Consider the following 24,161-nt stretch of genomic DNA (forward strand, 5'->3'; position numbering starts at 1 on the left):
CCATCAATGTAAATCAGTTGTCTCCCTGAGCTGGGGTGAGAAATGTGGTGATAGGTGTACCTATGATGAATTCTGCTTCACGAGAGTCAGATGAGTGTCAATGATTGATGGCTCTATTTGGATGGAAAGCAGTGACACCTAGTAAACACTCAAAGTATGTTGTGGGATGTGGCTCTAAACATATTAGGCAATAAAATATAGTGGCCACTAAAAGTATCTTGGATGAGATTTCAAAGTATGTGATTGCCCGATATGCTGTCTGAGACCATAAACAGTGAAACATATCCAAAGTTACATACGTACAATTGCCTCAGACAATACCACTTTGGGATTACTGAGAATTGTTTTGCAGCTGAATGTCCCTCCGAGACCCCAGGCATGGATACTGAATAGCCACTCAAAATATGTTGTGGGCTCAATTTTCAGTGGAGACCTCAAAACAAGAGATCCATGGGTCACTCAGGGTATACCAGTGGGCGGCATGCCTGAAAGAACCTTGGGTAGGTACACTTAGTGGCCATTCAAAGTATTTTGTTCGATGATGTTCCAGAGAGAAACAGGAGAAGTGAAACTTAGTGGCCATTCAATGTATGCTACCGAATGAAATCCCTGCTATGACCATAGGCAGAAAGCCTAGTGGTCATTCAAAGAAAGTCGCTTTCTGCTTTGCACTCTGGGACTTCAAGAGTCCACTCACAGCTTAGAGTGGTGTGGCTCACTGATGTGGAGTGGTGTGGCTCACTGGTTAGAGGCGGCAGACCCGGAAGCAGAGAACGGCCCGGGACCAGGGTTCAATTCCCTACGCGGCAGGGTCGTGGACCAGGGTCAGCGGACTAGATAATTCTCGCCTCGGTGCCTACTCTAACCAGGGATCACACTCGGCAACTCTGGGCATTAGCTTGCCTCATCTCCACAACGCCCCCCCACATTCGTCGGGGATGCCTGGTTTCACCTTGGAGATACCCAGTAGGGACCATCTCACAGGGATAACCAGGACGGGTTCCCCAGCGGTCTACAGCGCCACGACGCCTCAGGGCAGCAGTGCGCTTTACAAGACACATTACATTACATTACATTTTACATTACATTCACAGCATATCATTAGGGGAGCGACAATTATTGGGACTTTATGGTTTTCCTCCCAGCAAATAGTGCACTTGTGACATCTGTCGCTGCTGCAAATTATGTCCTCGAACATGAGAAATTCGTAAACAAGTGCATTTTGTATGAGAGGGGTCGTAGCTTCACGGTTAAGCAATTGAGGCAGCATTTGTTGAAAAGCCCCAACCTCTGATAGCCCTCTGTGGCAGGACGCAAGTCCTAAAAAAATGAAGTGGGGAGACTAACCAAGTCAGGCATTATGCAAGTGACATCATGACGTGTGCTATCAAAGGACATGATGTCCCGACGCGTGACATTCCACGTGGCATCACAGGAAGTGACCTCACTGGAAGTGATGCGTGTATTTTATAACATATGCCAACTGAAAATGCAATAAAAAATTTTTTTTAAAGTTGTCTCCTGCAAAGCATATCATGTAACAAGCAAATCACAGGTTTTTATTTTATGTAGATACGTAAGTGGATTACTGCTATGAACACAGAGATCCTTTTGTTACTTACAGTTAATAAATAGTATTCCTTCTAGTAGACCACAGTGAGCTATGAAGTGTATTTGACTCCTACACCTTGTAACCCTGACTGCTTCATGTAACACATCTTGTACATTAATTTACACACATGATTTATTTGGAATGGATAATGTGTATGTTATGTAAAGTGCTCTAACACTCTGCATTGGGATGAGTAGCGCAATAAAAGAAATAAAATAGTGCTACTTAAATTGTTATTTGTGTAAATACTGAGACAGACCAACCCATCTGATATTCTTAAAGTGCATGCACTTATATACAACAAAGTAAAACGCATGCATCTCTTAATGACCTGTGAAGAGATAACAAGCTGTGTGCTTTTGTTTTCTCCCTGGTGTATTTGCATTTGTGAGGTTCCAGGAAGCCCCCAGTTCCACACTCGATCAATAGGAGCCCTGATGACCCCATAACTTCTCTCTTTATCATTGCTCGGCTGAAGGTGGAAAAAAGCCCCCTCCCTGCCTGCACGATGCTGCTGGAAAACGATTGAAAGCAGACAACGTGCAGGAGTTGATGAACGTGTCCAGGTGTTTCAAAATTACACTGTGACAAGATCAACTTATTTCCAAGGGGCCATACATCTTAGCAGTGTGGACGCCAAGGGGGACGGCGTCCACCCTGTGAAAAGAGTAGTGGGACGCTGTGTACCCTCGACTCGTGCCCTGCTCTGTGGAAAGTCCAATCCATTGGATACTAGTAGGGCAGGGGGAACAGCGTTTACAACGCAACTTTTACCACGCACTACCTTTACCAGGCAACTTTTACAACGCAAGTCGTTACAACAACTTGCGCTGGGGGGCGCTGTAGGATATGGAATGGTTTAATTTACTATCCAAAACCTTCCCTACTATCCCGGGGGCCTGGAGTTGGAGTAGTAAATTAAACTATTCACTATCCAGCGCCCCCCAACGCAAGTCGTTGTAACGACTTGCATTGTAAAAGTTGCGTGGTAAAGGCATGCATGGTAAAGGCATGCGTTGTAAAAGCATGCGTCGTAACGACATACATCCGTAGGGCAAGTACCAAGAGACTGAGAAGTTAGGCTTAGACACGGAAAAGGTCATGAGAAGGTGATGGTGAGAACAATCAGGGTAAAAAACGTTAATGTATGATGTGTGCTTATTGATCAGTGTTTTTTTCTTCCTCTTGCAGATTTCGCCTTCACTGCCATCGAATCGTCAACGATAACATCTTTACAAACCTGATCCTTTTCTTCATCCTGCTAAGCAGCATCTCTTTGGCTGCCGAGGACCCAGTTCGGCATTTTTCCTTTCGAAACCAAGTACGCATCTCCCTGAAAAATACAAAACTGATTGTATCACCCACAGCAGACCATCAGAAACTAGCACTTGGTCATGAGGTTCTGGGACTCAGACAGGGGGGAGACAGTACATAAAAATACCTAACTAAAATTGAAAAGCCTTTGTTCAAAAGTGGGCTTTATCTTTAAATTAACTTGAACTCTCTGCCAGTAAATTAGAGCTTAGTTAAACTAATTGGCAACTAAAGATAAATAATTGTAAATACCGTTTGCAATTCATTTTAGTAATTAAAGGAACCAGTTTCTGGGCTGGTTGGACCTGCAAAGTACCTGAAAAACTGAAGCTATATTAATCAAATAGAGACATGTATTAATAAAAGTCAAGAATCCTGGTAAAGATATGACCATAAGGACACACCCACGAGTCATGTGTCTATATATCATGGACAAAAGATTTGCAACTCTACTCACTCTCATCTTGAGTGTGACACAAAATTGACAGGGAGCACTGCTAGTGTGATCAGACACGTTTAGCTGATGAATTGAAAAAGGGGCATTGTAAGTACAGGATAACACAACTGTCCACACAGTACAAAAGTTTTAATCCTCACATGAGGGGACAAGGCAGTCTCTCAGTTGCACGGGATTCTATGTTCAACCAATTCTCAGACATCCACTGTATCATAAAAGTGCATGTCTTGTTTACCATTGCAAACCATTTTCATCCCATATGGGCTAAAATATTATGGCTCAGACCTTTACCTTAAAATGCCTAACAACGTTAACCTGATTTCATATATTGCCTTGGAACTGAAGGTTTCAGCGACAACTGCAGCAGTTCAAATGCACAATACTAGAAAATCATCACAGGAGTAAGCCCATCGGGGTTTAGACTGAACAGAGGTACGGAAAGGGCTGTATCTGATGTGCATACTACTATCAAGGAGATCCGGATCTCCTAGCATAGTGGGACATATCTGGGACCTTTGGCCCCATAGAATCCTGCCACACAGAATGCAGGAAGTGGCTAAGTGTCAGAAACAGCACACACTTGGGTTTTGTCCTTATTTTCACACTGGTATGCCCAGGTCAAGATCTCAGTAAAGTTTGGGGTCCCATTGGGATCATGGTTTTCTCTTCTTTCTTTATGTTTAATTACCGCCTCTACTTGAATTGTTATGCAAATATGCAATGGCATTGCATGGTTTGGCAGACCACACAGAGATTATCATTTCATTGTCTACAGATCATGGTAAACAAGACAGGCACTGCTATACGCCAATGGATGTCTGAGAGTTAGCTGAACCAAGATCCCCGTGCTGCTGAGAGACTGCCTTGTCTCCTCATATAGGGATCAACGCTTGTGTACTCTGTGGGCAGTTGTGTCATTCTGTACTTAAAGTGACCCTGTGTTTTACCCACAATGCCCTAAACATGGACTTATCTACACAACCCAGATGGCCAGCATCCTTTTCCGTGTGGAATCAGGACTGGGGACACTGGATACTGAATTTTTCTCCATGTTGTTGCAGAGCACCCATATGTTATTGCAAGAAATCTGGCTCATGAACAACATCTGACTAGGCGCAAGGATTGTGGCAGTAAAGTAATAAAGCATATCTCTAAAGGTGTGGCATGTTAGAAGTACAGCTGCGTACCAGTGTGAGAAATGACTTCCACCGTACGCAGAGGAAAGGGTTGACACTAATTCTCTCCAGTGCTGTCAGGCCAATCCAAATGTAAAGCACTTTCTATTTTAACATGATAATATGTCAAGATAGGCAGTCAGTTTATCAGAAATCAATACCAAGTCTTTGTCCCTTGAATGCACACCAAAGATCCACAAGGCCAGCCAATGAATAAAAGGGATCACTGACATAATATAGAATGACAAAATATAGACTTACCAAAATATAGTCACCAAAATATAGAATGCCAAAATATCGAATTCCTATCTACAAACAGTTAAGTACAAAAATATCGAATCCAAAATATAGTCTGTAAAAAATATAGTCAATCAAAATATCGATTTTTTTTTAAATGTCTTAAAAGTAATTTAAAATTAATGAAATAAAGATATAATTAACTAAAACATACTTAAAAATACTCAAATAACCTTAAAGTTAAGATATAATTAATTTAAGTTATTAATAAAAAATGTACAATATTTTACCGTAGGATAGCAGGAGGGTAACATTTAATATTACCACTCCAGTGAGTGCAACAGTAGGGAAAGCGTTGGATAGCGTAGGGGTAAAAAATACTATTCCCACTCCAGTGAGTGCAACAGTAGGGAAAGCGTTGGATAGCGTAGGGGTAAAAAATACTATTCCCACTCCAGAGAGTGCAACAGTAGGGAAAGCGTTGGATAGCGTAGGGGTAAAAAATACTATTCCCACTCAAGAGAGTGCAACAGTAGGGAAAGCGTTGAATAGCATAGGGGTAAAAATACTATTCCCATTCCAGTGAGTGCAACAGTAGGGAAAGCGTTGGATAGCGGGAGGGTAAAAAATACTATTCCCACTCCAGTGAGTGCAACAGTAGGGAAAGCGTTGGATAGCGTAGGGGTAAAAAATACTATTCCCACTCCAGAAAGTGCAACAGTAGGGAATGCGTTGGATAGCGTAGGGGTCAAAATTAATATTCCCACTCCAGAGAGTGTAACAGTAGGGAAAGCGTTGGATAGCGTAGGGGTAAAAAATACTATTCCCACTCCAGTGAGTGCAACAATAGGGAAAGCGTGGGATAGCATAAGGGTAAAAATTAATATTCCCACTCAAGAGAATGCAACAGTAGGGAAAGCGTTGGATAGCGGGAGTGTAAAAATTACTATTCCAACTCCAGAGCGTGCAACAGTAGGGAAAGCGTTGGATAGCGTAGGGGTAAATATTACTATTCCCACTCCAGAGAGTGCAACAGTAGGGAAAGCGTTGGATATTCAAAGGGTAAAAATTACTATTTCCACTCCAGAGAGTACAACAGTAGGGAAAGCATTGGATAGCGTAGGGGTAAAAATTACTATTCCCACTCCAGAGAGTGCAACTGTAGGGAAAGCGTTGGATAGCGTAGGGGTAAAAAATACTATTCCCACTCCAGAGAGTGCAGCAGTAGGGAAAGCGTTGGATAGCGGGAGTGTGAAAATTACTATTCCCACTCCAGATAGTGCAACAGTAGGGAAAGCTTTGGATAGCGTAGGGGTAGAAATTACTATTCCCACTCCAGAGAGTGCAACAGTAGGGAAAGCGTTGGATAGCGTAGGGGTAAAAAATACTATTCCCACTCCAGAGAGTGCAACAGTAGGGAAAGCGTTGGATAGCGGGAGGGTGAAAATTACTATTCCCACTCCAGTGAGTTTAACAGTAGGGAAAATAATGATTTAATATAATATTAAAAATAAATTAAATATCAATCCCAATAAAACATTAAATGAAATTAATAACCAATTTAATATTATGTAATAATGTATTAAAAATTAATAACCTATTCATAATTATTTAACAACTAATCAATTTTCAATAACAAAAACTAATTAATAATACAAATTAATACCAATTAAAAATTAACAGTAAATTCATTATCAATACACAAAAAGTATTTTTAACATGTAATTAATTACAATTACATTACTTCTCACCCTATTCCCCTATAAACCCACATCCCGCTACAGAAAATACATTAATACAATTATCACAATTATCAAATATTTAATTAATACAAAATAATTACCAATTAATAAAAATTAATTGCCAATTAATGGAAATTAATTACCAATTAAAAATTAATTAACAATAAATTTAAAATCAATACCAATGAATGAAAAAAATTAATTACTTAATTACAAATAAATTACTTCCCACCCTATTCCCCTATAAACCCACAACCCGCTACAGAAAATAAATTTAGAAAAACATAATTAACAATTAATCAATTAATACAAATTAATTGTCAATTAATAAAAATTAATTACCAATTAAAAAATAACAATAAATTCAAAATGAATACCAATAAATAAATAAAAATATTTAATTAATTACAATTAAATTACTTCCCACCCTATTCCCCTATAAACCCACAACCCGCTACAGAACAAAAAAGCTACATTTAATTAAAAATTAATAATAATTGCTAAAAATTAATATTTAATTTAATATAATTAAATTACTTCCCACCCTATTTCCCTATAAACCCACAACCCGCTACAGAATTAAATTACGCAAAAATTAAATAACATAAAATTCATTACTTAAAATACATTAAACATACATTACAAAAGTTAATATACACTTTTCACACATATACTAACATACAAAACACTTAAAAAAAATTGATATTATTAAAAAATCGATATATTTAATGCCTATATTGTATACTTATTTTGACTTTTATATTTTGAAAATCGATATTACTTACCTTAAATTCGATATTTTTAACCACTATATTATGTCCATTCGATATTTTGTCCATTCTTTATTTTTACTTCGATATTATGTCCATTCTATATTTTGGAATCGATATTATGACTGTTTACCGAATAAAAGCAATTTAAGGATAATGTGAAAATCATTGTCCATTGTATATAACACACTGGGTTAATATCAGGTGCACAAGCATTTAATAAAAAGTAGATCCAAAAAGTGCTAATCAGTGGATAAAAAAATGGTAACCAGACATAAGGTTTCTTGTGAAATATGCACTGAAAAATTACAGCTCACATTTTTTCTGTAGAAGATAACTGAATCAACAGTGGTAAAATGTGGACAATGCTTTTATTAGCGAAATATGTTCTGGACACAAACATGCATTTGCCAAGTTGCTGGGGAAACTTCTCAATGTGAATAAAAAAGTCTTTAGCTCTGGGAGAGTTCCCGAAATCTTCTGACTGAGGAATTACAATACTCAAGTCCTGGCTTCCATGGCACTGCAACACATTTATAGGGTGACAAGTTCCTTAGTCTTCAAGGCACTGCGTTGCCATTTAACCAAGGGGGTGGTTAATTATTTATTCCTGCAAATAATTACTATAGAAGTGGTCCCATTTAATTGAGACCATCCATTGATTTTTTGCTACGCCAATAAAACAATCAAATAATTATGTTTTGTTTTCCTAGAGATCGGTCCTAGAATTGTAGAGCTGTTATACAATTTGATTGAGAAATATAGTCTCCAGATCTCTACTTATTTGTGATGGTGCCAATGCTATTTCAGATGATTATTTCCTTGCTGCCAGATTTAAACTGGCTTTGGGGACTTGGGTAAACATTGAAAGAAACACATACATCTTTCTGGAAGTGATTCCAGAATCTAGGGTGGTGACCAATCCTGGAGGTCTTAACACTTGATACAACACATATTATTAGTGTTATAATGAGTGACTAGAGAGGATTCACTCTTGACAATGCAATGTAAGTGTGGCAGCTGTTATCATAAACATTATTATTTCAAACCTTCATTGTCAGTCACTGCTTTACTCTGTAGAACTGAAGTTAAGACATTGGGGTGATGTAGCTGTGATTCTTGCAAAAGAGTTCTTGATTTACAGTCTTCCGAAGAAACCAGAGAAGCCAAACTACCAGGTTGTGGGCATGGGGTAAAAGAGTCAAGGATAAATGCAATAGTGCAAGTGGACAGACCTGAAGATTGGTACCTAACTCAACCAAAAAAGGTGCTCTTGCCTGAAGCTTCCAATGGTGCACTTTGAACTATGATATCCCATTTCAGTGCAGGCTTTTGACCCCGTTACCCTGTCCCCTTTTTGTTTTGCAGATTCTGTTTTATTTTGATATAGTTTTTACTGTCATTTTCACCGTTGAAATTTGCCTGAAGGTAATGTACTTGTGTGTTGCCTGGTTGCCTCACTCACTCTCTAAATCTTGCTAACACACACCTGCTCTGGCTGGGAATGTCACTGAGTATCACTAACCCCTCTATGTTTGTCTTTCAGATCCTAGGTAACGCTGACTATGTCTTCACTAGTATCTTTACTGTGGAAATTATTCTTAAGGTAATGACTGTGAGCAAGAAGCCAGTCTTTTTCACACTCTTTTCACGCTCTAAGCAAGTCATATACATTCCCTGCGTGCCACATCGACAACCGAGCCTTTACTTGGCTCTTCTGTGCTTCCCTTTAGCTCATCAGTGAACTAAGTTTAAACTCCTGTCTATTTTAGATATTTTGCTAATCCTCAAGTGAAGCTTTTGTGCACTACGTTTCTGTGGCGTATATTGTTGTTTCGTAAATGTAAAACTAGCGTCTCATGGTTGTGATGTTTCAGATCTACAATATCCTGCACAGGAGTTGTGTTTTTCCAGTTCTCCACAAGGCATGTTCCACAATGCCGCTGCGTAGTGTCCGTAGGCAAATCAGCCATAAGAATTCGGTCATCATTGCTCCAGAGGGACTTCTCCTCAAGTCTGGCTTATTCTTGTTACTTTTATTTTAGTCTACTTTGTATATTTCTGTTGTGTAAATCCAGTCTCTAGGGACAGCACAGCACTTTTTGGTTAGAGAAACAATAGCAAATGTTTACTAATTGCCAAAGTATAAGGCATAATGCAGGTGAAGATGCATACAAATATACACAAAGACCAATGGGTGGAGCGGGGAGTGGAGGACAATATTAGACCCAGACATGTGAGTGGAAAGAGAAATATGAGAGAAAGTGGGGTAACATTGTATTTGAGTTCAGTCCTGAAGGAGAGAAGTGTGCAGTTTGTCTCAGATGAAGGCTTAGAGATGGTCTAATGCCTTTAACCAGGCTCATGTTTTCTCACTGTTTATGTGTTTGCTCTTGGCACCTCTGGTTTCTCAGTATGGTGCTACGTGTGGTACAGCTGTGATGAGAGAGGGAGAGCTGGTCCACTCAGTAGCCCAGTTTGCTGGCACAGAGAGTCTTGCAAATTCTGTGAAGCGATTAGAACCTGGTGAATGACAAGAGGGGGAGCCAGAGTAGGTCCTGAGGTATGAGCATGATGGAAACGCATTCAGGACAATGTTCAGGAGTGGAGGCCAGGAGGCCAGTGAGCAAGCAGATGCTTCTATGACTGTGCAAGAGAACGAATGAAGATCTTGGTTGGAAGGAATGGTTAGTGCTTTGTGTTTTCTTTGTCACATTCTCTTGAAAGGAACAGCAGCAATTGATGTTGAAGCCCAGGATGAAAGATGAGATGCAGAAGCCAACCAACTGCCTATTGGTAGACCGTTCTTTGATTTTTGGTTGGAGCTTTCTACCATTTAGCAGGATGGATTTGGTATTATTTGATATAAGTCTTAAATAGACTACCATTATCCAGGATTAGATGCTGGTAACATTTTTAGGTACAGCTCCATTTAATATGTCTCTTGATGAAGTGTGATATCCTCTTTGCTGGAAAGGATTCCTGTAGTGATTGAAGCTCACCGGAGCGAAGGTTAGACCTTGGGTAGCACGCCATATTTACTGGAAAAAGATAATACTTTGGCAGAGTCCAACTGGACGTATTCTTCACACACAGAGTATATGAGCTGAATGAGATTAGCACTGTTTGAGTGATGCACATACAGAAAATAACAATGAGAGTGGTGATTATAATTTGAAATTGACTGTTTTATTTGCAAGTCAGACTCCCACAAAATACCTCAAAAATTCTGTATTGTGCAATTATCTGGAGCAACCCCATTTTCACCTATTTCAGTAGGGAGAACAAGCAATTATAAAAGAAAGAAAGGAAGCGTATATGGGCATATTCATGTGACTAAATGTTAAATATGCATTCTCTTACATTGAAGAAAAACAGATATGCCGGTTAATGCAATTAACAGATTATACACATTAGTGTGCGCTGTAAATTTATGGGATTTGCTGTTCTGACACTTTTATTTGTAGTGATTTTTTTGTTATGACTTTCAAACAAAAAGGCTCTACACAGGCGTTGGATATGTCAAATTAGGTAGGACAATCACACAACAATGTACAGAAGATAGTTGCGGCTGGATGTTCACAACAAGAGAATGTAGGGGTGTGTAGAGAAAGTTAAATCACCATGCTGCAGGGGTTGTATGCCCTCTGCTCAAATACTGCAGGATGACAGAGAGGGAACCCGAGCATTCTCATTCTCTTAGAATCAAGAAGCAGATAGTGGTCACATCCCAAGGTTTTGGTGTCTATTTGTGAAATGATGTGGTGAAATCTTCTGCTACCACAGATTTTATTTTCTTGCATAAACCTCTTAACTCCTTTATATTTGTTGTGCACGCCACTTTGCTTGTTTCTATGTATGCGGATGATGTTACCTTATATGTTCGTCACCCTCAGGAGAACCTCAGTCCTCTAGTTTGTGAGGTGATATGCTTTGGCGGATACTCCTGTATCCAGGTGAACTGGAACAAGTCTGTGCTGTTTCCTCTTACTGACGCTATGACGCCCTTCAATCTGGAGTAAGCTTTTGTCTGGGCAACTGAGCACACTAACATAAGCAATGTAGAAGCGGCCCTCAATTCAACCTCACGGGGGAAGGCACCCGGACCAGACGGGGTCCCAGCAGACGTTTTCCTCCATGATAAAGCCCGATGAGGCAGCTATATAATGAAGTTGGCCAATGCAGTGGCATTAGGGCCCCCGGTCCCGAAGTCTTGGCAAGGGGCGGTTATAATTCCCGTTTATAAGAAGGGCGATAAAGCGCTGCCGGAGAATTATAGGCCAATTAGCCTAATAGATACAGTCCAAAAGGTGGTAGGGAAACTGACCTTAGAGAAAATAATGGTCTGAGCAGACAAAGAAAAAATCCTGTCCCCTTTTCAAGCAGGCTTCCGTAGGTTAACCAGCACCATTGACCAGATATTCAGTTTTACTTAACTTCATTGGAAGACGGACCTGCTCGGGAAAGGCAGCCTTTATGCTGCCTTTATAGATCTGCGAGCCGCATTTGATCTGGTACCTCGGGAAAAGCTCTGGGAAGTTTTAGGCCAGATGGGCATGCCGCTGGAAATTTTATCCCTCGTGATGAGATTGCACGAGGGTAACCATGCTAAAATCCAGTGGGGGGACATGGGCAAGTTACCAACTACTTTACTGTCGAGCGGGGTGTGCGCCAAGGGTGCGCTATGGCACCCACTCTCATTTCTTTGTATATCAACGGGGTGGCAGAACGCATGTTGACAGGTGATGTAGATGCCCCGTCATTAGCAGGAGCGAAGATTCCGATCTTACTATTTGCGGACGATACGCTCATTGTCTCTAAAACCCCCAGTGGACTGCAGCGAGCCCTAAAGATCTTTGAGGGATTTTGCACTGACCGTGGGCTAGAAGTCAACGTTACCAAAACAAAACTTATGGTTTTTAACCCGCACCATAGCTTTAAAGGGAACTTCTTTATGGACGGTGGAAAGGTGGAAAAGGTATCAGATTTTGTCTACCTGGGCATCCACAAAGCAAAGGGACCTACCTGGGGGAAGCATATAGAAATGGCGGCCCTCAAATTTCGCCAAAATGCAGGCGCCATATCCGTGGAGCATAGAAAATGCTTGACAAAGCCGATCCAGCCAGCACTCCAAGTGTATGAGGCAAAAGCCATCAGTTCGGCTCTTTATGATGCCGAATTATGGGGCTATGAGAATATAGGGTCACTGACACTTGTTGAAAATAAATTCTTGAATAATCTTATTGGCGTCCCTAAGAGCACACCCATGAGACCGTTGTGCTATAAATTGGGCAGGAAAGCAGTTTCGGACATGGCCAGACTGAGACCAATACTATACTGGCGTCGTATTTGGGCCACCCCGGAGCTTGCGCATTATGCCCAGGGCTTCTTGGACGTAATTAAAGCAGACACATTTCGCAAGATAAGCTGGCTAAAAGAACTGTCCAAAGTCTTAATCAAAATGGGCATGAAGGGACTATGGGAGAATCCCGAGTCAGCCCGGTTCCCTTCCAAAGAAGATCTAAAAGCTAGGTATTGGGAAATGGTTGCCTAACAGAAATGGAACGATGCTGCTCCTTCATTTATGGAGAGTAGATATCTGGAAGCGAAAGTTCTCCCCAGGTTGGAACCCTATTGGGATGTGATTACAAAGCCTGGGGACCGTAAACTTTATTTCCAGCTCAGAGTAGGGTCTCTTCCAGTAAGATCACTAACGGGCAGATGGGCTGCAACCAATTCCAGTGTTTGCTCGGTTTGCAAGAATGGTGTTGAAACCATTGCCTACCTCCTTTTTGTCTGTAGGGCTTACTCAACCCCCCAACGTGTTTGGCTAACAGCAATGTGCAAAATGCTAGGCACAAGGGATAGCAAGGTTGCATTAAAATTAATTTGCACTAGCTCCTTGCCGGTCATCTCAGTAGCGGCCGCAAAATTCTTGGGGTGGGCTTGGGCAATTAGAAGGAAATTCGCACCTTGAACTGTCATTTTATTGAACTGTGATTTTAGTGACTCTGTTGAAGTTTTTAAATAGTTTGTCAAAATGCTTTGAATATTGAATTTTTGAAAATATTGCTCTCTTTTTCTTCTTTTTAAATACGTAATTGTATTACTAATAATGGAATTTTATTGGAGTGTTCTAAACTTGTTTTGAACGGGACCAAAATGTTTTAAAATGTTTTATTGTGCTTTTATGAGTTTTTATCTCGAATAAAGCAAATTTGACTTGACTTGACTTGAGCCCACTAGGTATCTCGGGATCTGATTGAGTAGGGACGTTGACGAACTCTGGAGAGCCAACTTCGGCTCTGCGGTGGACTGGTTGGAATTCAAAATTCCCCTCTGGAGCCGTTTGCCACTCTCTTTAGCTGGTCGCATAGCCATTGCCAAGATGGTGGTGCTCCCGAAGTTTTTATATTTATTCCTCAACCTCCATATCTCCCTCACCGCTCACTTTTTTCGGAAGCTCCGCTCATTAGTGATCCCTATGATTTGGACAGGCCGATAACCTAGGATTGCATACAATATCTCAACCCTCCCTATGTCTCGCGGTGGTCTCATGGCTCCTGACCTTCAACTCTATGCTCTCAGCTCTGAGGCCAGCTTTCTCCACTTCTGTCTTCAACCCACTCCGTTCCAGCCCCACGTCGCTGTTGAGACTGACCTGCCTGCTCACCACAGCTCGGATTGCTACGGTGAAGCCTCTGCGCACTGAGGTCTATACGGTCGAGACCCTGCGCAGGGCTTGGTAGGGGCTCCGGAAATTTTCAGATTCGGACATGCTCTCTGCTGCTGCGATGCCAATTGCTCACAACCCGGCTTTTCCTCCCCTTCAATCTTCAGGGATGGCAAAACACGCCACTCGTCTAGGGCTCTCCAACGTGTCTGATCTCTACCCTGAGAACACATTCTACACACCTGCTGCTGGCTCTGGCCCCCTGGACACTTTGCTTTATTATCAGCTCTGGGCGGTCTGTAGGTAGCTTCACTCCTCTTTCACCCGCCTCCCCCCTCGATGGTCACTCTGAATTTTCTTCACACATCCTCCTCCCCAAAGACATTGGTCACTAAAATGTATGCTTCCACACTGGGGGCTTCTTTCATCTCTACTGACGTGCGTGTGGCGTGGGAGGAGGACCTCGGTAACGAAGTTTCCCAGGCTGACTGGCTGTATTGCTGCACTCAGATCAAACGCCTCTCCCCCAACTATCGTCTGCGCCTTATCCATTTGAAGTATCTACATAAGCTCTATCGGACCCCTGTACAATTACACAAGATGGGACTCATTGCCAGTGACAGATGCTTGCGCTGCTCAGCACCCGCAGCCGACTTCTCCCACCTCGCCTGGCTATGCCCCAAGGTCTCCGCTTACTGGCGTGAGGTATGCGCAGTCATTTCTGAGATTACCTCCGCTCCTTACCAATCTGACCCTCTGCTCTGCCTTTTAGGCTTTGTCAAATTCTGTCCAAATGCCTTTTGCAAACTGATTGCTATGTTATTAGTTCTTGCGCGGCGCAGGGTTTCCATGTGCTGGGGTCGCCGGCCCGCGCCAAAGGTGGCCCTTTGGCTAGAAGGTTCTTCCCGTTGTCAGACCCTCCTGTCCGAATTCTGGGACCTTATGCCTGACTGCTCCCGTCCATTGGATTTTTGAGTCCCGCTTATCTCCTATCTCCTGAATCACACTTCCCAGCACCCGGCGACCTCTCCCGCACTCCCCACCGGCAATCCGCCCACGGCGGCCGCCGGTGAAGGTCAATGAGTCTCCTCCACCTGCTCCTTTTCTTCCTCTGACTCTACGTGCCCCCTCCCGCTTTTTCTCATACATGGTGCTGTGTAAGTCATTTTTCTCCCCATTGGCTTTGGTGTCTCCCCGATCTCTTCCATTGATATTGTTTTTCTTTTTTTTTTAGCTGTATATGCATGTAGTAATTTCTGGTCTTTTATATTGTATCGCCGTGCATATTATTTCGTTCTGGTGCAACACTGTAATTTTGTTTTGTCTCAGCCTCAATAAAGGTTTTTGAAAACCAAAAATATATATATATATCTGTTGTCCACATGCAGAACAAGATAAGTCACACATACATACGTTTTTAAGTGGACCTCCCACTTCCACGGGGCCTATTTGATCCAAAGAGCATATTGTAATAAAGAAGACAGGCAGCTTGAGGATAAGGCTATTTACGAAGTTCATTTGTTTTACTTTGTTGTCATAATGACACTTTTCTTAAATGAAAGCTTTCTGTCCACAAAGTGAAGATGTACGAGCACTTCCAGATTCATCAAAAATAAGGGCCCATTGATAAAAGTACCTTCTATTGAATATTTTACTAGTACAAGGCAAACATGTCTTCTGGCTCTTTTTTACGACACTCTTCAGTGCTACTGCAGTTGTTGTAGGCCATAATGTAGCTTGATTATGGTGTTTGCTTTCTAGGACAGCTGACAGCAGAGCAAACAAAGCCCCTTAACTATTCTCAAATATCTTCTGTAAGAAAAAGGCCATGCCTATTGGCGTTGTCACTGCATGTTTAAGAAAAGCTTGAAATGTTGCCTTTGTCAATTCTGGTTTGATTTGGAAAGCATTGCCAATTGAAGACACAGTACATGCTGCAACAAACAAAAAGTGTTTCAGTGAGAGTTACAGGGAGGTGTAATTATTTAGTAAGTTATTGAGTAAGTCTGTGAGCTGGTCAATATCACAGTCAGAAAGCTAGTCATTCAGTTAAGTCAATGTCTATTGGTCAGTGAGTGACTCTATAAGTAATGCAATAGTGGGCAAGCTGTTGAGTCAGGGGTACTTATTTATTCTGATATCCATGGGAACTATTTACAAGAAGATTCCTTTCTTTTTGCCTTCTGTCCTGAATATTCATGCTATGTTTTTAAGGATTTAACATAACAAGAGAATACTACTAATCAATCATAGATCACTAAAACCTAGCTTTCTTTCGCAAAACTATTACATGTTCAGTCCTATTTCCTCTGTTTTGATTCATGTGAAGAGACAAATGGCACCAACAGCTATAAAACATCGCTACAATATTTTTTTCTGAATGGTTATAGCAGTCTGTCGAGTGAGTAAATTAAATGTCATTGTTTTCTCCATCTTACATTGTATTAATATGGATAAAAACGTTCACCTTCAAAATCAGGTGTTTCAAATGTGTACCCTTGACTGGGGTTAAGAATAAATCTTTAAGTTTAAATGTTATTTAGGAATGTATTTTAAAACGTCGCAGTTATTAGTCCAAAAGAACTGGTAACCAAAATGTTTTGGAAGGTTTTACAAGCAACATCAGTGTTTAAGAAAAATAGGAGTCATTAACTGAAATTAAATAACCAGTATTTTTCCTATGAATGAAAGATTTCATGAGAATGAACCTCTGGTAGAACTTAATTATGATAGAAGTAAAAATAAGGCAAACATGCCCCTACTAATTAAACCACGAGCATGCAGTCTAAAAGCTTTTCCTATATGGTGGTACCCTTACTACCCAGATGAATTATTTGCAGAAAAGGGAAGTGTATAGTTTTCTAGTAACTTTCATCTAGAAAAATGTTAGTTAAATTGAATGAAACTTTTTATGATATTCACTCTAATGTTTAAACTGGGTATTTTCTTTTTTCTGCACTCCTCATTAATTCATAGTGCCAACTCTACCTAATTATTTTACTGACCTTCTATAAAAATAGGTCCAACTTATTATTATTTTTAGGTTATGATTTTTAAACTTCTCTTTGATACAAGTATTCTTCCAGTACATCTCAATGACTAGTAAGATGTCTCCAAGAATTGCATTGTGACATACTGGCAAGTTTCCGTTGAATAAAACTTCCTAAAATCAACTTACCCGACATGTTCTGTTTTTTGGAGCTGGGAACAACACTACAGTTGTTGAAAATCAAGATTTAAATAGGAATCACATTTTTCAGACATTTGGTGTTTAAAAAGCAAGAGATGCGGTGTAGCTCTGTCGGCTAAAGAGAAGCATGGAAGTATGTCTTAGTCTCCCTGCCTTCACCCAGTCTGATCCATTTGGTGTATCCATCCAGTTGGAGAACCAGCGGACAGAATGAGGAATAGTACTAGGATAACAGAGGTCAGTTTCCAGGAAATCATGCAGTGCATCATACTCCCTCTACAGACATGGCAACAGGAAATAAGACAACAATCCGCTTTAGCCTGTTGGACTGAGGACCAGCACCAGTTTGTGGTGGAGAGTGACAGAAATATGGCCAAGAAGACAGTATACTACGTGAGGCACTGGGTAACGATTCAATGTGCGAGTGCCCTCATTCACTGTGGGACATAGAGCAGGCACCATTCACAATGCACAGCATACAATTAAAAGCATGCTGAACCAGCACATAGTGTGAGCATGGAGGAGGCCGCCCTGGCTTACAATTCGAAGGGGTTAAAATATTACTCTCCTGAAAGGGTTGGAGGCCGAGAGATGAGATGTCAGGGAATGCAAATCATACAGTACCTAAAAAATATAAGGAAGCCCCAGAATTCTACAAAGAAAATGTCTGAAGCACTGGGACATCCACAAGTAAAGTGTTTAGGCTCTAAAGACGTGAGACAGTTCTAATGACATATATGGAGATTGCATTGAGGTGACATTAGAATCTCAACTAGATGGACTGAATATGTGCATTGCCAGGAAGCATAAAGGCATTGGCCTGCACAGCGCTGGAAGGGAAGATCTATGGATATCAACAAGCTGTAGCATGTATGATTACAAAGGTTGAGGGGGGATTTAAAGAGTTACAGGCGTGCAGTAAAATAATATGATCTCAGGAATACCAGTAACCCCAAGTGGCGAGGAACTTAAAATCATCAACAGGACTTACTGACTCATACCATGTCCCATCGATCCTAAAGGGGGAAGTGCCACTGTTATCACTGTACAACTGTGCAAGTAAAATAAGCTAGGATAAATAGTTGTGTGAATAGAGGGCAATACATTAACAGGGACACAGTAATGATAAAAACGAGATATACGACAAAGGAAAATGTATTCTGCTGCTCCCACCACCGGTTAATGGACAGAGGACGACATTAGGAAGACATTCAAACCGAGGTTTTGGCACCCATTTAAAACGTGGACCCTGTATTGGAGGACAGTGTTCTTCGAGGGTGTTTCCCACTAAACCATTTAGCAAAGTGCAAGTGGTCTTGCAATACACTAGCCAGTTTGAGATTTTGAACCTCAGCCCCCCAGCACCGACAGCAGATGCATAATCTTTCCAGTCCTGATTTTAGGTCTCGCCTACTGTTGTCAAAAGATCTTTTGTGTATAATACTAAAATTTAGAGTGGGCTTGGCTCATTAATTATCATTGGCTGGCTTTCTTATTAATCTCAAGTTTTTCTCATTCAATGGCTTTAATTTACCTGCTTCTGCTTGCCTCCAAACTGGAGCCTAGCATTTGTTACTATACTTTTTTTTAATCAGAAAGACGTGTAGCCTTCCACAGCTGACAAAAGGGACCTACTTTTTTCTTCATCAATGGGAGCGCATATGCTTTCTTACTTTCTCCCCCATGTGCTGCCTATCCCTCATCTGAGCCCCTATGCTCTCTGTTTTTCTCCATTTGTCAATTGCTTCCCTTGCATTCCATGATATGCTTAACTTTTATTCGTACCCCTCTACCTCCACCATTGCTCCTCGCGCCCCTTGATCCCTGCCCACTAGGGGGCTCCCTCCTTTGTTCTACTGCCCCTCTTCTTACTTTTGCTTTTTTTTTTTTGCTTTTTCATACGATCTGGCAGCTGCAATCTGCTACCGGGCTGCTCCTTTTGTCTGTATTGCACTTATGTGCACTTTTTTATTTTTTTATTTACAACTACAAGATGGTGGTGCTTGGTACATGAAATTATAAGGGAAATTAAAAGTAAATAGAAAATGGATAAGTCAAAGACATTCTTTACAACCTCCAGGGATATATGGCCCAGATATTCAAACAAATTGTTGTAAATTGTGACCAGTATTTTTGTGACTAGTGAAGAATTTTAAGAACCGACCCATGTCAGTTTGAAAAATTGCAATTGTAGTGGGTCTTAATCAGCCTACCTCATGAATATTAATGAGGTAGGTCGCAAATTGCAACTCACTACTACTATAGGAGGCCCTCACAAAGATGGAGGCCTGTTTGAATCAGCAGACTATCACGTAAACATTTTTTTTAATTCATAAAGGGGTTGGGGTCCCAAATGGAGCCCTTCCGTTTGGGTAATGCATTAGCACCCTAACTAATCTAATCAGATTTAGGTCACAAAACATTGATACATATCATCAGTATTTGGAAGGAATTCCTAAAACATACATCTTCTAAATACCAATTCAGTATGTGGTGAAAATCCCATTTTAGGAGGCAGTAAAAGTTTAGCGACTCCTAAAATGGAAACTGCACTCCAGATTTGTATTTACTGGTCGCAAACACCAAATCAGAGTGTTTGTGACTGTTAAAATTCTGAGTACGTGTGGCCCATTATTCCTTCGTTAATAATTCCCATGTGCGTCCACATCCCATCAAACTGAGTCTGATATTTCAAAGCTTCAGTAGAGCTGGTAAGAGTGAATGTTGCCTTGAAGACAAGCCAACTCTGGCAAGTAGGGATGACTTTGTGTACTTCCAAAGATGTTATGGTAGTTTCTGCCAGTATGTACTTGGAATGGGTCCCTAAAGGCTAACCTGCAGGACTGGGTTGCTTTTGGGCCACCAATAACACATAATCTTTCATTTGTTTTCTGTGTGCCTAATATAGATGACAGCGTATGGGGCTTTTCTCCACAAGGGTTCCTTCTGCAGAAATTACTTTAACATCCTGGACCTGCTGGTGGTCGGCGTTTCCCTCATCTCCTTTGGTATACAGTAAGTCGACAATTGTATCTTGGGCTGTCTTTATTGAGGGCATGAGGTGAACCAGAGATTTACATGTGTGAAACTGGCCGTTTACATTTGTGAGACACTAGTGAAACTGGTACTTCAGCTCTCTACTTCCAAGTCCTTTCAGACCTTCATAATTATTTATAAATTTCATTCATCCATTAATTCACTATCATTCAGATTTTTTGCTTTCATATTGCATTTTACATACATAAAAAAAAATTGAAACATCAATCACAACTCTCTTTTATCTAGCCCTACCTGTTCTTCATGCAATTTTTTATCTGGTAACTTGGAAAATGTTCCTTGCATAAGCCTCTGCTCCAGACAACCAGTGCTTGAGATGGAAATATAAAAGTGTAGGCACTCACTATTCCAGAGTACATGTTTGCTCCTGAAAAGTGCAGATACTTTCCTATTAAAAGTGTTGCACCCCTGGTAAAAAAAGTGCAGGTACTCTCCCTTTCAAATTCAAGAAGTGCAGGCAGGTACCCATGAGTATCTGCCAATTTAAGGCAGTGCAGAAAACCAGTACTTAATTTGTGAAAGATTACGTGCCGGTGCCCAAGGCTCTTCTCAGAAGCCCACTGCCAGTCCTACTAAATGTTGACACTCTGAATACCGAACCTACACAGTACTGAATCAACCTCCCACCTCTTTAATCCGCGATTGGACACTCCCTGCCACTTTATCTTACTGCTTTCTCCCTTTGGGACACTTTTTCCATCTTTCTCTTCTTTTTTGTTTCCTCTGTGTTTATTTTTCCACTCTTGCTCTCAGTCATTATTTGATGAGGAAAAATAGGTACTGGTCCCCAAACATGAGTGCTGGTGCACCTCAAAGGCAACCACCTGCTCAAATTAAGCACTGCAAACAACCCTGTAAAAATAATAACATTCTCAATAGCCTGTACCCCTTATAGTGGCAAGACTATCATGTGTGTTTATTGGACAGGCCACCATTTGGTTAAGAACAATACAAATGTATTTTCTGACTGATCAACTTCGTAAAGTTGCCATGTATTTATAGGACACCTGTTCCAACCAACAACAAGCTATTGCATAGCCAATAGGTCTCGCCTTTTGAACCTTATAAGTGTTAAGTCATGCAGCACATGTTCCTGGGTGGTACTGTGCCGCCAGGGATGGAAGATCCATACAATTATTACACACTGGGTGTGAAAGAAAGAGTCAATAGCTTTTGTGCTTGACAATAGAGCGGGATGAGTGTGTGTAAGAAACAGCAAAAAGGCTACACCTTAAAGAATGCATTCATCTTCTGTACAGCACGCTGGTACCAGTGTGTTTTGCACCAAGAAAAGTATGCAAGTATACAAAAAGTGCTATAAAGGCAACTCAATCAATCAATCAGGGGTTGGTAAAGCGCACTACTCACCTGTGAGGGTCTCAAGGCGCTGAGGGGTGGGGGGTGGGGGGATGAGAGGGGGGTAGGGCAGCTCAGGTCAGTTGAAAAGCCAAGTCTTGAGTGTGCTCCTGAATGCCGGCAACGTTGGTGTACGTCGTATTTCCAACGGGAGAGAATTCCAGGCGGTTGCCGCGGTGTAGGAGAAGGCCCTGCCTCCGGATCTGCTACGGCGGATGCGGGGGACTTCTGCTAGGGCGGAGTCGGCCGAGCGGAGGTTCCTCACTGGTGAGTGGAAACTCAATCTGTCGTTGAGGTACTTGGGCCCGATGTTGTTGAGTGATTTGTAGGCGTGTGTGAGTAGTTTGTAAGTGACTCTCTTCTTGACGGAGACCCCGTGGAGTCTGCGCAGGTGCGGGGTCATGTGCTCGTGGCGTGGTGTTCCTAGGATGAGCCTTGTGGCAGCGTTCTGGATGGTTTGGAGTCTGCATAGCAGGAATTTGTTGATTCCTGCGTAGAGGGCATTTCCGTAGTCGAGCCTGCTAGCGATGAGGGCGTGGGTGACCGTCTTTCTGCAGTTGAGGGGGGATCCATTTGAAAGTCTTACGCAGGATCCGGAGGCAATTGAAACTGGTGGAGGAGACAGCGTTGATTTGGCGATTCATGGAGAGGGAGGAGTCCAGGATTATGCCAAGGTTTCTTGCGTGGTCCGTAGGGGTGGGGGACGGACCGAGGGCTGATGGCCACCATGCGTTGCTCCAGGCAGAGGGGCGGGTGCCGAAGATGAGGACTTCGGTTTTGTCAGAGTTGAGTTTGAAGCAGCTGTCCTTCATCCACGATGCGACATCCTTCATTCCCTCCAGGAAACTGAGTCTGGTGTCTTCTGAGTTCCTGATGAGGGAGAGGATGAGTTGAGTGTCGTCGGCGTAGGATATGATGTTAAGTCTGCGTTTCCTGACGATGTTGGCGAGGGGTGCCATGTAGATGTTGAAGAGGGTGGGGCTCAGCGAGGAACCCTGGGGAACTCCGCAGATGATGTCTGTCGGTTCGGAGAGATTGGGGGGGGGGGGGGTAGGAATTTGATTTTCTGAGTTCTTCCGGAGAGGAAGGAGCGGATCCATTTGAGGACGTTTCCCTGGATCCCGGCTGTGTGGAGTCTGGTGGTTAGTGTGAAACAGTGTCGAAAGCTACGGAAAGGTCCAGGAGGATGAGGGCTGCGGTGTGTCCCTGATCTAGTAGCATGCGGATGTCGTCAGTGGCAGCGATCAGGGCCGTCTGGGTGCTGTGGTTGCTCCGGAAGCCAGATTGGGACGGGTCCAGGATGCAATTTTCTTCGATGAACGTGGTCACCTGGGAGTTGATGATTCTTTCTGAAACTTTGGCGGCGAAGGGCAGGAGGGAGATGGGTCGGTAGTTCTTTAAATCCGTTGGATCGGCTCAAGGCTTTTTCAGGAAGGGTTTTACTTCTGCGCGTTTCCATTCCAGCGGGCCGGGAGGAGTTGATGGTGCGGGTTAGTTCTGGAGCGATGGCATCGGAGGCTCTGTGCAAGATGTGAGGAGGGAAGGGGTCCATGGGGGCCCCGGAGTGAGTCTTCATGGTGGCGGTGATGAGGTCGACGGAGGTGGCGGACCAAGTGGGGATGGTGGAGGTAGTGGCAGTGAGGGAGAGGGCATTCGTTGGTTCGGTGAAATTGTGGTAGAGGGCCATGATCTTCTTGTGGAAGAACGTGCTCGGCTTGTTGCAAAGGTCTAGGGAGGGTGTTATGTCCGTTTCTTCGCGGGGGGGTTTGGTGAGACGTTTAATGATGTTGAAAAGCTCAAGGCAGCTGGCGCGTTGGCGTTTATCTTTTCGTTAATGAAAGTTCTTTTGGTGTCCTTTATCAGTTGGTGGTAGACTCTCATGGTGCTTCTGTGGTCGTAGAGTGATGAATGGGTCTTCTGGTTTCTCCAGACCTTCTCGAATCGTCTGCAGGTGAGTCTGGCCTCAAGGAGCTCGGTAGTGAACCAAGCTGCTTTAGGGGGGCGTCTGGTGGTGGCGTGCCCTAGGGGGGCAAGTTTGTCTGCGCATCTGATAATCCAGCTGTGGAGGTCCATGACGGCGTGTTCTGTGTCGGTGGCGACTGCGGGGGGTCTTGAAGGAGGGTGGAGTTGAGAAGGTCCACGTTGATCTTGTTCCAGTTGCGTCGTGGGGGCGAGGGGCTAGTTTGGGAGTGGCGCTGGACGTAAAAGTGAAATGGATGCAGCGGTGGTCCGTCCAAAGGAGCTCCGAGGTGTAGGTGACCTGGATGTTGGACCTGGCGGCGAAGATGGGGTCCAGAGTGTGCCCAGCCTTCTGGTTGGGGGCGTCTACAAGTTGTTTGAGTCTCAGGATGGAGAGGTTCCCCAGAAGCATGATGGAGTCGGGGTCCTGGGTGTTCTTGAGGTGAAAATTAAGATCTCCTAGCAGAATGTAGTCCGTTGAGGCGATGGCGTGGGCAGTGGCCAGTTCAGTGATGGCGGCAGTGGGCTGCACGCGTGGCCCCGGAGGTCTGTAGATGAGTGTGCCTCGGAACGTGGTCCTGGGGTTGGTGTGGATTTGGAAATGAAGGTGTTCCACGTT

At 42.6% G+C, this 24,161-nt stretch overlaps 1 protein-coding gene across 2 annotated transcripts in view; it reads left to right on the forward strand.

Moving 5' to 3' along the window:
• The window catches only part of CACNA1C (calcium voltage-gated channel subunit alpha1 C), a 1,657,037-nt gene that overhangs the window by 1,043,248 nt on the left and 589,628 nt on the right, over positions 1–24,161 (forward strand). Inside the window, exons 20-22 of one of the 2 annotated variants that reach the window (XM_086952879.1) lie at positions 2,804–2,933; positions 8,676–8,735; positions 20,079–20,185. In XM_086952879.1, the coding sequence (XP_086809005.1) occupies positions 2,804–2,933; positions 8,676–8,735; positions 20,079–20,185 (297 nt within the window). Of the gene's footprint in view, positions 1–2,803; positions 2,934–8,675; positions 8,736–8,853; positions 8,914–20,078; positions 20,186–24,161 lie in introns of both variants that reach the window. The other variant, XM_086952878.1, reaches the window with a different exon arrangement.

Source organism: Lissotriton vulgaris, chromosome 1_2, assembly GCF_964263255.1.
Source record: "Lissotriton vulgaris chromosome 1_2, aLisVul1.2, whole genome shotgun sequence".
NCBI classification, from domain to species: Eukaryota; Metazoa; Chordata; class Amphibia; order Caudata; family Salamandridae; genus Lissotriton; species Lissotriton vulgaris.